The following is a 13,800-nucleotide window of genomic DNA, read 5'->3' on the forward strand; positions in this document are numbered from 1 at the left end:
TACACTGAGATCAATACCATATAGTCAAGTCCTGAAGCCATTCTTGTGTTTTTTAGAGCAATTTCTTTGATTACAGATGGGCAGAGCAAGGATGAGGGCAGAAGGTGTCTATTAGGGAGATGTCATTGTATAAAGCAGTTAGCTTTTCTTCTTGGTCTCATTTCTCCTCTCCTGGGGAGCAGAATGATTTGTGTTCACTGCACGGATCTCCAGTGGAGACAAAAAACACTGCAGCCCTGAACTGCCCAGCACCTGCTGGGCCTCACTTTGCCCTCAGCCTCCTTCCATAAAGCTGAACTCACTGTGTTCAAGTCAGATTTCCTCTGCATTTATGTCATTGTAGTCAGATGAGAAATTGGCCCCTTAATTTGAATACAGTGGTCTGTAGAGCTTTAGTCTAATGTTTTAATGAAGCTGACCTATGCTGTGATAGCAAGGTGCGTTTGACAAATCTGGTATTGCCAGAAGGCTTTTGCTACTCTGAGACTGTGCTCTCTACACATGGACCAGCAGAAGAATTAAGGCCAAATCCTCCCTCAAGAACTGGAGGATATCACATGTGAGTAATGAGCTTTTGTAAGGAAGAATTTACTTTTCTTTTTTCCACCAGGTGACCCTCTGTTCCAACACCGTGACGAGATTCAAACGGAGATTGCTGGTGGACCTGGAGGGTATTGCTAAGGAAGTGGCATCAGTGTTCATCATAGCCAGGTACCTTCCCCTTCCCCCAGGCACTGCCTTGCCCAGGCTTTGCTGGCTGCAGCTCCCAAGGAGAAGTGCTGGTTAATGCCCTCATGTTGTGCCAGCTGGACATGAGAACAGCAGTGCTTGGACAGCAGCCTGTGGTGAAAAGCACCTCTGCTCACAGCCCAGCATGGTCCTGGGCCCTTTTCTAAAGGGACCAGGAATGATATCATTTATTGGCCTGGGTGTTGGTGCTTGAGGTGGAACAAATTTCCCGAGGGCCCCCTCTCCTTCTTCCTGCAAGGGATGGAGTTGTGCTGGTTGTAGCCACTGTGCATTGGTTTGGGACACACCAGGAAGCCTGCTGAGAGTCAGGCTCTGGTTCTGTTCATGAGGGCACGTGACAGGGGAAAGTGGCTCCCAGCAAGAGTGGTAAGGGCAGGGTCTTACGAGGGGAAAGCAGCCCTTGATGTGGCAGGTCAGCTCCACTTTTTCTCGTTCCCTGTGCTTCCCATTTTGAGCTTTAGTTAAACCAAAAGTCGTTCTTGCTGCCGCAGAATTTCACCCTGCTGTGCTGCTGTGAGTGTCAGTTTAATGCCAAGAGGGATGCAGTTCCCTGGTGCTGTTCCCTCTCCCAGGCAGAGGCAGTCAGTGCCTGGGCTGCCATTTTGTCAAGCAAATGGAGCTGGGGCCAGTCAGTGCCCGGAGCTGTGGAGTGAAGGAGCCAGGGAGCTGCAGGGCCTGGGAGGGGGTGGGTGATCAGCCCCTCTGTGGGGCAGCTGCTGTCTCGTGCCCTCCAAGGCTGGGGCCAACAGCTGAGTTCTCAGGCAGGGCAACAGCACCATTGGAGAGAAGAGAGTCATTTTTACTGAGACACTAGAGTTGTGTGTTCCTTGAGCCTTAGTGAGCACTGGTCCTTGTTGGGAAGGCTTCCCCAGAGCTCATGGATCACCGGGACTGTTCCAGGAGTCCTTGCAAGCCTTCTTGGGTAAAGGAGGGGCTGAGGCAGCTGTGGGGCAAAGTGCTCTGCCTGGGGCACTTGGCAGCCTCTGGGTGCTGCCTCTCAGGGTTTGCCCCTCCTTGACAAGACATGTTGGAGTGGGAAGAGGTAGAAGGCAATTTATCCCTGTAGGGCTGTTAAAGGCCCATTTGACAGTGACCAATGTGTTCTGCTCCATTTCACAATCTTTGGGGGTAAATGTTCTTCATTCTCTCAGTATCTCTGATTCCCTTGGTCATCTCTTTGCCCAGATGTCTCGTTCCTGAGCTGAATGTGTTCCCCATAGTCCTGCCGTACCGTGAGTGCCTCCTGAAGGTGCCGTATGAGAGGAAGCTCTTTGTTACGAATTCCACCAGCCTTCCTGGCTGCTACGGGCTTATTCCCCAGGTTTGGCATCACATCCACCTGCTCCTGTCAAATATTATTGGGGAGATTATTAGGGGAAAAAAGGGTTTGGATAAGACCTTGCTGGTTTCTATTCAGTCTTAAACATCTGCTAAGAACAGGATCCTACCTGAATGTAAACTTTAGGATGCAGTTTAACCTCCCAAGGAAACAGTTTATGTTCTAGTCTTCAGGGTGTTTTCTTGTGGGAGATCTTAGAGGGTTGTGAAAAGCTGCTGCATCCACAGACACCAGTGCCTGTGCTGGCAGCCTCCTTGCAGGATCCCCTGGGAGTGCTACGCCTACAATTCTTGCAGCTTGTTTGTGCCTTTTACCTTTGTCCTGAGGAGTTTTAAACATGTGTGTACGTTGCTGTTGCAGTGGATGTTAAGGAGTCTAAAGTTTCTTCAGAGGTCCCTCTGAAGTTGCATTTCATTCTGTCCCTTCCAGAAACGGGAGGAGGACTCTCCTGTGCTCTACAGCAGCCCCAAGCCCTGTGGGATTGTCCAGCCTTACAGCACTGCAGAGATCCCAGTTATAATCGAAGTGCAGACAGTGGGCAAGCATCGCACCAACATTCTTGTCGGCGTGTTTGGGGATGCGAGACACCCACGGGTGAGTGCAAGGGGAGATGTGAGCCTGTGTGCAACTGCTCCTGGAATGGTGCACAGGGGACAGGGATTCTGCCAGGCTGCTGTGGAGAAGGGCAGGAGGGATGGGTGGCACAAACAGCCCGTGCCTCATAGGTGGTGATCTCAATGTCTGACACAGAAGGTAGTTCATCTAAGCTGGAATTGAGGGTAGTTTTAGTTAATTAATCTTTAAAATGCGGTTAAATTTGGAAACATCTGTTTTAAAATGTCTTGTCCATCTCTCTGAGCACAAAAGAAGATGTCAGAAGACTTCTGGGAATCTTGAGCTTTCTGTAAAAGAAAGGAAAGCTGGGATTTGAAGAGTGGTTGCAAGGATTTAAACTGATATTAAAACATAATGAAATGATGATGCCAAATTCCCTGGATGGCACCAAACATCTGAGCCTGGGCCATTGTGGCACTGCATGTAAATCAGTGAACAGGAAGGACAGGCATTGCAGGCTGTGCCAGGGAGCCTGAAGTTTGACAAAAGAGTTGCTTTCAACTATCAGGCTGCTTACCTTAAAGAGGAGGGTTTCTCCCCACCAGAATAACCAGTTGTTTAACTGTCAGCCTGGTCTAAACTAGAGGTTTCTTGCAGAGCTTTTACCTTTGGGCCAATAATTTGTAGTTTGAAAGGTTCTCTTACCTTAATCCTTTTAAATTTGGAGGTGAACCTGTATTTTTCTTTTTCCACAAAAGCCCATCATTTCAGCTGGAGTGTGGTAGCTGTCCCTAAAGCAATAACTTGAGCAAGGTTGAGCTGTTTAAGCTTTTTTAAGTTTCCCTGTTGTGGTTTGTTTTGTGTGGATTTTTAATCTTTCTTGCCTGCATCCTGGAACAGGGAGTAGAATTACGGAGCACTGGATGGCTGGATGAAATCTACCCAACTCCAACTGTGTTAGAGTTTGGCATGATCCCAGCTCTACAACCCGCTTCACAAAGCTTTACCCTCTTCAGTGAATGTCTCGTCCCTGTAGCCTTCAGGGTAGACATTGTAAGTATCTGTGGGGCTGTTTTCCAGGGAAATGGACTGGTCAGTAGCAGCCATGACTTGGTTTTTAAATGCAAGATTTCCATATTGCCCTGTGTGAGAGGAGGCAAGATATTCCAATATTCCCTCTGAGCGAGGCAAGAGGAACCTGGCTCTGGAGTGGTTTTAGCTGGGGCACCCCTCAGTGAAGTCAAGTGCAGAGATGTGGGAGCAGAAATTAATCTGGGTTGTGTTGACAAGTTCTCTCTTAATTTTATCTTTTGTCTTTAGCTGTGTGTGTCACATTTTGGAGCTCCGAGATCAAGAGAAACCTGTGGTCCTTTGCTCCCCAGAGCATGGATTTCACTGTGGTTTCCCTGTCCCATCTGCATTTGCTTTGTGCCAAACTGCTGTTAATAGTAGAGAGCAGGGTGTGAGCTCTGTCCTCAGACTGCTGGTGGGGAGGCAATTTTCACACCTGCTGGGGGTCAAGCCATCTGGGCTGTCCACACAAAGACAAATGTGGGGGTTGTGCACCCCCAGCCTGTGATCTCTGTGCTATTGAAGAGCATCTTTGGGGAGCAGCTGCAGAGAAAGGCTGTTTAATGTGTGGGGGCTGCAGAGGGCAGAAGGAGCTGGGGCTGCTCCCCTGGCAGGGGGAGCAGGGCTGGTGCAGCCAGGAAGGGCTTGTAGGCTGGGCCTGGGGCTGGCTGGGATGTCTGCTGGAGGGGGAGATCTGTGAGGGGCTTGAGGTTTGTTCTTCTTCATGCTGGGTGTGTTGAACTTGTGGAGCTGGATAAAACCTGATGCTGTGGACTTGTTTGGTCTGTGGATAAAGCATCAGGCCATGTGGGAGAGTCCAGCCACAGCCTCCTGGGCCAAGGAGGAGGGGTGTGAATTTTCCTCTTGCTGCTTTCCCAGCTGTTTGGGAGATAAATGTTATTCTGAAGCAAGGGTTTTTTTCCAGGGCAGCTTTCTCTGACTCCACAATGGAGTTGTGCTTTCAGCCTCTGCAGGGAGCAGTGCACCTTGGCTGGGTGCTCATGGTGTGTAAAGGTTGGGTTTCACGTGCTCCTGCCAGGGCCAGACCTGCAGAGCTGTGTCTGTACAGCTGTGCTGGTGCAAGGCCTTTCCCCCCTCCTCTGGGCACCTTCCAGCTCCCTTGCTCAGTCCATGAAGTCCATGAGAAAGCAGATGACAAGAGTTCTTGGGAAGAGTGGGCCATGGCCACAGAGCACATGTTGTCCAGTTTTCTCTCTGCTTCCTGCTTTCCTGCTCTGCTATAAGCATTTAGAGGTGACTTTTCCAAAGGAGAGGGCCCTGGGGCACCTCTCTAGAGATGATGATTGGTGGGGAGTGAGGGCTTCAGTCCTTTAGGGGTGTTGAGAAGCACTGATGGCCCCTCGGGAAAGAATAATTTGGTGTTGGGGTTCTGCTTACCTGGTTTTGCAGAGATATTTTCTTCAGGCTCTCAGCAGTGTCCTCCAGCCATGTGGTTTCTGCAGTGGGATTTGAGCAGTCCTGACTTCCTCTGGCCTTGAGCCTTTGTGAGAGGCCAGGAGAGAGAAAGCAGCTTTCCTTGGCCCACACTGCAGTGAAAGACTGGGGAAGGAACACTCTCCTGAGGATAAGCATCCCTTGGGTTGGGCAAAACGGGGTTAATTGGGTGAGTCCCTAAAAGGAGGGGAAAATACAGGTTGTATGAGCTCTGCTGTTGCCCAGTACTGTAGCTTAACTTCAGGGAGATTAAGCCTTCAGGATTTGTATCCTCCCCTCTTTAGTCTTTCCTTTTCTTATATCTCACAAGACACCAGGGTGTGTGGTTTCCATCCGAAATGCATATCATGTTTGTCTTACAGCTTTCCAAATCCTACTGCTTTGTTGTTGAACCCAGTGAAGGAGTGATCCCTGCTAGGGGTGAGGTTCCTGTGACTGTCACAGCAACCCTGGATGACACTGTGGGTTTTGAGGACTCTGTCCAGCTCTTCATTATGAACACCCTTTGGAGCACCGTCTTTATCCAGGCTTTTGGCATTGGCACCACAATTGTCATAGATGAACCATTCGCCCCAGAGCTCAACTTGGGATACCAATTCAGGTAGGAGATCTCTCCACTCCCACCTCTCCTCCTGTCTCAACAAGAAGCAGTTTTTCTGTAGTCCTTCAGGCAAGATCTTCTTCAGTGTTCAGAGCCCTGACTCCTTCCCTAAAGGCAGAGATTCCTTTACAAACATGTGATGGGCAGTTGAGAGTTGTCAGACACCCTCAAAGGCCACTGAAAGGGAAATCAGTTGCTAAATTGCCACAAATTGTCTTTAGTTCTAATACATTGATGTCCTGGCTTGATCAAGTAATGATCTCACAGGCTGCCCCAGAACAAAAGGTTCCTGAAATGGTGCCCAGATGAGGCAGTCCCTCCATGTGGCTGAGGCACCAAGGGAAGGAAGATCCTTTCTCTTGCCCTTGCCCTTTCCCAGTGGCACCTCCCAGGCAAGCAGGGGCCCTGGGAACAAAGAGACAGGAGAGTGACAACCCCCACCAGGAAGGCAGGAGCCCACAGAGCAGTTCCAGAGGCAGAGCTGTCAGCAGAGTTTGCAAAGTTCACTTCCAAACAGTTTCTAATTGCAAAATGAAGTTTCTACAAATGGCTCCCAGTGCAGAGCCAAGGCTGATATGAATGAGAGAGGCTCTGCTCCCCTGGTTTCCTCTCCTGGAGCAGGCAGATGATTTTTGCCAGCTTGCTGGGATCATCCAGAAACTGCCTCTGAGGCAGCTTTTAGGAATGTCTGCAATCCTGCCCCCACACACAAGGTCCCCAAGGGCAGCATCTCAAAGATTCAGTTTCAGTTTTGGGCACAGATTAATACAAAATACAGCAACAGTATGAACCACCCCAGAACAAACATTTTGGGAGAAAACACCACATCCTGTTATCCTCACCTGGAAAATGTTACATTACCATTATAAACATATTTCTCTTTGCAATAATGACTTCAAAAGGGCAGCTTATCACACATTACTTCTGGTCCACATTAAGAGCTGGAGATGAAGACAGTCTCCAAGCAATTAACACCTCAAGCTGCTCACTGGGAGCAATCTGATGACCAGGGAAATAGCTACTCCCATACTATTTTCCATCCTGCCTTCTATTCCAGCCTGGTGCCCTGTCTTCGTCAGTTCAAAGTAACAAACAAGGGTCGCCGTTACCATCAGCTCTTCTGGAGTGCAGAATGCTACAGCCCACCTGAGGAGGGGGACCAGAGTGTCTCAGACGTCAGTGGCCCCAAGGATGATTCCCAGAAGCCCAAACGTGCCAAGCCTGCGTTTGGGGTGAAGTCACCAAGGATGGGCCTGGCGCGAGGCCAGTCTGAGAACATGGTGCTGCGAGGCTTCTCCCGCATCCCACAGGTGAGATCCCCTCCTCTGGGCTTGTTCCACCGTCCCTGATGTTTGCCTGGGGAGATGAGCAGGGGCCTTCACAAAACTGATTTAAGGCTACACGGTTCTGTGGCAGCACCTTTGCTTTCCTTGCTGGCCACCATCAGACCAGCTGAGACTTTATTGTGATTCCACAGCTACCAAAACCCAGTGCTGATCCCAAAGCAGGGGTGGAAGGAAATACTGCTCTTTTGGGGCAAGCAGTGTTGCATGCTGAGTCAGCAGAGAAGGGCAGAGAAATAAGTTCCACTTAGACTAGAAGCCCAAAAAGAAAGTGAATTAAACAAGTGCCAAGGGGTTTATCTGGGGTGAGCACGGAGTAAAACAAAAGCCATGTCAAGGGAGGGGGTTTCTCACAAGTGCCTTTTGTGGTTATTGGGGTGCAGTGTCACAGACAATTGAGCACAGGAAGAAAAGGGGGCAGTGACTGTAACTGTGGCAGGAATAGGGCCCATGGTGGGTGCAGAGCCAATGCAGGGCATTTGCAGGGAGCCCTGCCACTACCCACTGGTGACAAGTGACTCTTGCTTGCAGGAGGTGCAGGATTATGTGTACTGTGATACTATCATTGGGACAGACCCCAAGGTAGAGAGGATAATAGAAACAATCATCACCTGTGAGTTTATTCACCCCTCTATAGAAGTATCAGCCAGAGAATTCTCTTTCTATGTGGAGAAGGTAAGTCTGGATTGCATGCTGGCATTTAACAGCATGGCTGAGGGGGGTGTGTGCTTGTGTTGAAGCCCCTCTTTACCCTTCCTGAGGCACTTTGTAAAGTGAGTGAAGATGCTTTTAGAGATGAGACTGGTGTTTGACCTCCCCAAAGTAAAAGTGCAGTTCCAGCTGCAGTGCCAAGGAGATGGTGGCCACTTCCAGAGAAATGCCAGTTTCTGTGCTCACTGTAAAGGGAGGCTTTGGAGGACCCTCCAAGGCACGGTGATGTCTGTACACTGATGCTGTAGGGAAGCTGGGAAATCTGGAGATTCCTGTGAATTCCTCAGGCTGACAAGGAAAAACCCAACATCTCCTGTGTCTCTTTGCCTTCTCTGCTGTTGGCATGGATGCTTGATGGTACAGCTGTATGGTACAGCTCTGTGCATTTCCCTAAGCCTCCTCTGCTTCAAAGGATCCCCAGGCATCCTGCAACTGCAGTGATGATAACACTGAGGCAGAGCAGGTGCCCTTTAGTCTCTGGATCCCAACTCCAGCATCATCTTTCTGCCTCCTGCAAGTTGTGTGAAAAAGAGAAGACGGTTAATGATTTGGTTTCTGGAGTTTCAGGCCTTTCCTCTGGTTCCCAGGCTTCCAGTGAAGTACAGAATCCCTGGAACAGGCAGTTCAGATGTAATTTAGAAGCTTTTCAGCTCTCCCTGATTCTGCCTGGCTTCTGCTCGATGCCACACACACAAACTGATTTATTGCATTCTATGGCACAGCACCTGTTTGGTACCAGTACGTGCAGAAGTCGTTTCCCAAAGTCTCTGGTTTCTCTAAACCATGCAGGAAGCCCAGCACAATGCACAGACAGGCAGGAAGAGCCCAGGCTGCTCAGAGCTTTGAGACCACAGACGCCTTGTCCCTGTAGCAGGGGCTGCAGGACACGTGGTGCAGACAAAGTGCTTTTGGAGGCTGCTAGAGCCAGGAAGGTTGTGAGAAATGACTGTCTGTGAGTGAAGATCCTCTAGTGCTGTTCTGCCCAATAGAGAGACAAAACTGGAGACAAATGGCCTGGATTCACTTTCTGCTTCAGATCTTGTTCAAGCAGCCACCTCCTCTCAGGGGCCTATTCCCTCATCTGTACTTGGGAGTGTTTCCCTGTCCTCCAGAGGATGCTGTGGTTTCTAAACATGAAAAGCTTCTGCTGTCAGGGAGAACCTCCTGGAAGGGTAGAAACAAACAGAAATTGTAAATAGAAATGAATGCACTCGTGAGGCTGAAAACTGTGAGCTGCAGCAGAAGCAGAAGGAGGTCTGTGTCTAGTTGAGGCTGTTTTTCCCTGTCTCCTGTTTCCATAGAAACCCAGTGATGTCCTGAGGCTGCAGTACCAGCCTTTGTCTTTAAAAAACACCTGCCTGCTGCCACTGGACCTCATGCTGGACTTGGAGCAGCCGTTCCAGGTCTGTGATGAGGAGCAGCAGCCCCTTCCAGGGGGCCAGGTGAGCAGCCCTGGACTCCTCCAGTGGGGTCTGGAGAGGAGGGATGTGGTGGTGCCTTTCTGTTGGGAGCTCCTTGAGTCTAGAAGTTTATTCTGTAGCATCAGCAGTGGGCTGGCCTGAGCTGCATCAGCAAAGCTGCTGAAAGAATCAAAATCTCATGTGAATTGAGAAGATCCATCCTGGCTTTAAGGCACAGGGAGAAGGGAGCAGGCAGCTGGGTCTGGGCAAGCCCTGCAGTAAAGGTGTCTCCTGGAAAGCATGCCAGCTCTCCAGCAGCCACCCCTTGGATTGGGGCTGAGCACAGAAACAGGAGCCTGAGGGATCCTGGACTGGACTGTGGTGCCTGCAGTCAGACCCCTGCTGTAGAGAGATGAAGCATGAACTGAGGAGCCCATGCTGGGGTCACTTTGAGCATTTACTGTTTGCTGCTGTCAGACCTTGGGACATGATCCCACAGGTGATTCATTACTGCTCATCTCCTTGCAGCCTGTGAGAGTAGATGTAGGAGAGACCTGCCATCTCTACATTGTGTTTGACCCGGCTTATGAACTGGATTTTAAGAGCTGGAAAACAGAGAAGGTTCTGAAGATAGACATGGTCAGGGGCCATCCTTTTGTGGAGCGTATCAGCCTTCAGGGAGAAGTGCACTTCCCAAATCTCCAAATGCAGCCCAGCTCCCTGGAGTTTGGCTGCATCAGGGCTGGCACTGAAGAAGTGCGTTCCCTGGAGATAACCAACTGCAGCCCACTGCCCGTCCAGTACCACTGGTCATTCCAGTCCGACAGCGAGGTGACCAGGTTTAGGTATGTGCACCTTTGCCCTCCCCCTGAAGCTCTTCTTGCTGGTGTCCTGTTTGTACTTGGCAAAGAGCAAAGCTGTTTGCCTGGGGTCTGACAAATGACACTGAGCAGCTGTGCTCAGGCTGGATGCTCAGGGAATAGGTTTTCCACCAATTTGATGCTGCATAGCCCCCAGAGTGGTTTCCCCTGGGAAGGAAAGCTGGGGTGAAAGCTGCTTTCTCAGACCTCTGTGGCCTGAGGCCATGTCCACCTGATGAAGGGCTCCTAGTCCCAGCTTCCACAGTGCTGCTGGAGGCCTTTCTGGCCCCTCTGCTTTGGGATGGGTCCTCTCTGCAGGAGCTGCTCTCTGCTCCTTGCCTTCCTCCCTTGCATTGTGCTGGAGGATGCCCAGAGGGTCCCAAGACCAGAGAAAGAGCCACTTAGCACCAGGGCTGATGCTGAACATCTTGTTACCTTCCCTTTGCTTCTTTGCTGAGACAACTCCTTTAGTGCCAGGACGATTTCCTTCCCAGGTGTCAACTTTCAGTGGACACCTTGGAGTCTTCACTTCCATTTTTTGTGACACTTATTACTCATTTTGACTTTTCCACCCTGCAACATGTCCCTCATGGGTTCTGAATTGCTTGACAGCAGGGCTTGTTCATCACATCATTTCCTATCCCTGCCTTCCAGAGAGTTTCTATTTTAGAGTGAAAAATATCATTGTCTGGGCACCATGGTCCTGGGAAGTTGCCTCAAACCATTCATTAAAACTAAAGACAGTGGAGTACATGATTAGGATCTCTTGGGGGTTATGATGAGAGAGCCAGAAATGAAACCCAGCCTTAGATAACAAGCTACAAAGCTGAAGACAGTGATTCTTTTGGGAGCAGGTCATTACAGGCCCTTGTCGGGGAATGGAGCATCCAGGTGGTGTTTGACTGTGGGGAGCACTTGCAGCTCAGCAGCATGACAGGCAGGCACGGTTTGACTGTGTCCCTCACGTGGCATTGGAAACACAAGCAGAGTTACCCTGAGCACCTGCTTCAATTAAAAGTGGGGAATATGACCTGAGTCACCTGGGAGGGTTGGAAAATGTCAACCAACCCCCCACCAGTGTCAGGGAAGCATTCCTGATAAATCCCTGGTGGAACTGCAGTTTCTGGCATTGGGCACTGGGGGGGCTGTGCTGGCTCATCAGTGGCTGCCTCTGCCCCTCAGGGCCTCAGATCTCACCTTTTTGCTTGCCTTCTCTGTCTTTTCCTCTTCCACTGTGCTTTTTGCATCCCCACAAGATGTTAATCCCTGTCCTCTGCAGTTCCTCAATGGAAGCAGTTGCAGCTGCTGCAGCACCTCAGTGTCATCCCTGGGCTGCCTTTAGAACAGACCTGCTCCAGCCTGAATTGGGAAGAGCTGGATCAAACCATTTCTCAGTTCAACATTCCAGCAGCCACCCAGGGGCTGCATCCTGACCATGAGCTGCTCGTGCAGCTGTCCCTCCCTCCCCTACAGATCCCTGTTCATAGTTATATTATTTTCCAGAGATGACCTTTACCCACCTAAATTCAAACCCCAACCACCAAAGGCGAAGGCAACCTATTTGGTTCACCCGGTAACTCGATGGAGACACTTCAAGATGAGATGTGTGGAGACAGCCAGAATGCTGAGCACAATGCAGGATTTTAACCAATCTTTAAGAGACAAGGTAGATTTTCTTGTACATCTACTGCTTGTGTTGTTTCCCCAGCCTGCCACCACCAAGTCATGCTCGTGCTGATCTCCCTTTTAGCTGCCCTGCTGTGCTGTGCCCTGACAGTGGGCTGGGCAGCAGGGCCAGTGGCTGGACATGGGCTGTATGGGAGGGAGAAATAGGAGAGTTTTCCTTGGAGAAGCTCACTCAGGTCCTACAGAACTGTGTTGAGTGTGGGATTTTTTGCCTTCACAATGTAAGATGAGGCTTTTATCTGCATCATCACGCTAAGGCCTCCAGCTTCCTTCCCAGAGCCAGCTGGGATGATCCTGATCTCCATGGAGCCTCTTCCCAAGGCAGCCAGACTCCTGTTTGCAGGGCTCTGCTTTCACCCGAGAGCTACTATTGCACTGCTGGCCCTGAAGCTGTCTTACAAACTGAGACTTTGCAAAGTGGCTATCTCTTCCACCTAGCATAGAAAATGGCTTGTTTTTCAGGTTCAAGCAGCACAAATTCCTGAATACCCTCGCGCCCAAGTGGGGTTTGAGGGAGTCAGTATCTCCGTGGACGTACCACAGACTTCCCTCGAAGCGCAGGAGGTAAGAGGGAATCTGTCTCACTTGCCCATTGTCAGTGTGGCAAGCAGGGCTGCAGCTCCCAGTGCCACTGGGGGCCCTCAGCATTGGCCACAGAGGGGCCTCCCATCCCTGCATGCCCATCACAAAGTGCTGCTGAAGCAGCTGGTAGTTGGAGAGGCTGTGCAGGACACCTTGTAGGGCTGCCCAAGGACACTTTGCAGCACCTATGGAGGGCACTGCTCTCCCTGGAACTCCTCAGGTGGTCCATACGAAATTTTTGCAGGAGCTTTTGCTGTAGCACCTTGAGAAAGCAGCATTTAAATCAGAGAGAGGGGAAGAGCCGCAGGAGTCAGATGAGCTGGGCTAGACTCCTTTGCTCAGCTCCAAGAGCTCTCACTCTTGAGTCTCCTCCTTTTCTAAAAGCAGTAAGAAATGCTTTTTAAAGGCAAGTTGTGCATCAGAGAGAATTTCTACTGCCAGGAGACATCCCAGTTCACTTTCCTGTAATGTACTAATTAATGCATTGATCTGTGAGTATGGGAGAAGATTTTCCCCATGGTCCCTCCACTGGTCAGTGGCATGGATGCAGGATGAGATGAGGGTGATTCTGGCAGTGTTTGGGGAACAGGCCCCTCCAGGTACAGCTGCACTTTGCTCCAAGATGCTCTTCTGCATCCATTGCCGTGCTCAACAGCTCAATCTCTGCTGTCTTCCATCCAGGCTTTCAGTATCCTGCCAGTGTCAGGTGTGCTGCAGCCAGGAGAGAGCCAGCAGGTCTCCTTCACCTTCTGTGGCCACCTCAACACCATCTCCGATGTCACGGCGCTGTGCCATGTGGAGGGAGGCCCCACCTACGAGGTGCTGGTGACCGGGGAGATCTCACATCTCAGCTACCTCGTGAGGCCCCAGGAGATCAACTGTGGCTTACAGGTACCACACACATCCCTGGCACAGCTCCTTGCCTTGGCACCACGGCCAGCAGGTTCCTGCCCACCTCGCTCCAGGGCTCCCTGCCCTTCCCAGCCCCTTTGTCGGCTCTGGGGCTTGGAAGTCCAACCTTTGAGGGACACATCTGGCATCCAAGCTGCTTTAAAATGGCCATCTCCAACCCTCTCCACAATGCTGGGAATGCCTCTTTTTCAGGGTACCTAACACTGCCTCCTGGGGCAGGCAGGGACCCAGTGGGGATGCTCTGAGCGGTGTGTCCCTGAGACATCCCTCTGCTGGTCCACTCCTAAAGCCTGACCTCCAAGGAAATGCTCTTGTCTAAAGCTCTTGCTTAATCCACACAATGATCAAGGAAAGAAGTTGGGCTTCCAGTCACTACAGTTGGAGAGACTGTCCCAGAATAATCCCCACTTCACTCTCTTCCAGTCAAAAGCCCACAGATACTCCCGGCTGCTGGCTCTGTCTGTGTTGCCCTGGGTGACTCCCTTGTTGCATCCATGTTGCTTGCCACTACTTGCATGCAGGTGCCTTTTCTTCT

The 13,800-nt window shown here is 50.7% G+C and overlaps 1 protein-coding gene across 1 annotated transcript in view; it reads left to right on the plus strand.

Annotated features, from left to right (window-relative positions):
- LOC141730828 (hydrocephalus-inducing protein-like) overlaps nt 1–13,800 on the plus strand; it is a 52,733-nt gene that overhangs the window by 5,914 nt on the left and 33,019 nt on the right. Inside the window, exons 5-16 of the mRNA XM_074551253.1 lie at nt 611–711; nt 1,936–2,071; nt 2,519–2,683; nt 3,545–3,697; nt 5,533–5,771; nt 6,829–7,081; nt 7,646–7,789; nt 9,127–9,267; nt 9,754–10,070; nt 11,589–11,751; nt 12,234–12,335; nt 13,035–13,244. Coding sequence (XP_074407354.1) covers nt 611–711; nt 1,936–2,071; nt 2,519–2,683; nt 3,545–3,697; nt 5,533–5,771; nt 6,829–7,081; nt 7,646–7,789; nt 9,127–9,267; nt 9,754–10,070; nt 11,589–11,751; nt 12,234–12,335; nt 13,035–13,244 — 2,124 coding nt within the window. The remainder of the gene's footprint in view (nt 1–610; nt 712–1,935; nt 2,072–2,518; nt 2,684–3,544; nt 3,698–5,532; nt 5,772–6,828; nt 7,082–7,645; nt 7,790–9,126; nt 9,268–9,753; nt 10,071–11,588; nt 11,752–12,233; nt 12,336–13,034; nt 13,245–13,800) is intronic.

Source organism: Zonotrichia albicollis, chromosome 13 (genome assembly GCF_047830755.1).
Source record: "Zonotrichia albicollis isolate bZonAlb1 chromosome 13, bZonAlb1.hap1, whole genome shotgun sequence".
Taxonomy (NCBI): Eukaryota; Metazoa; Chordata; class Aves; order Passeriformes; family Passerellidae; genus Zonotrichia; species Zonotrichia albicollis.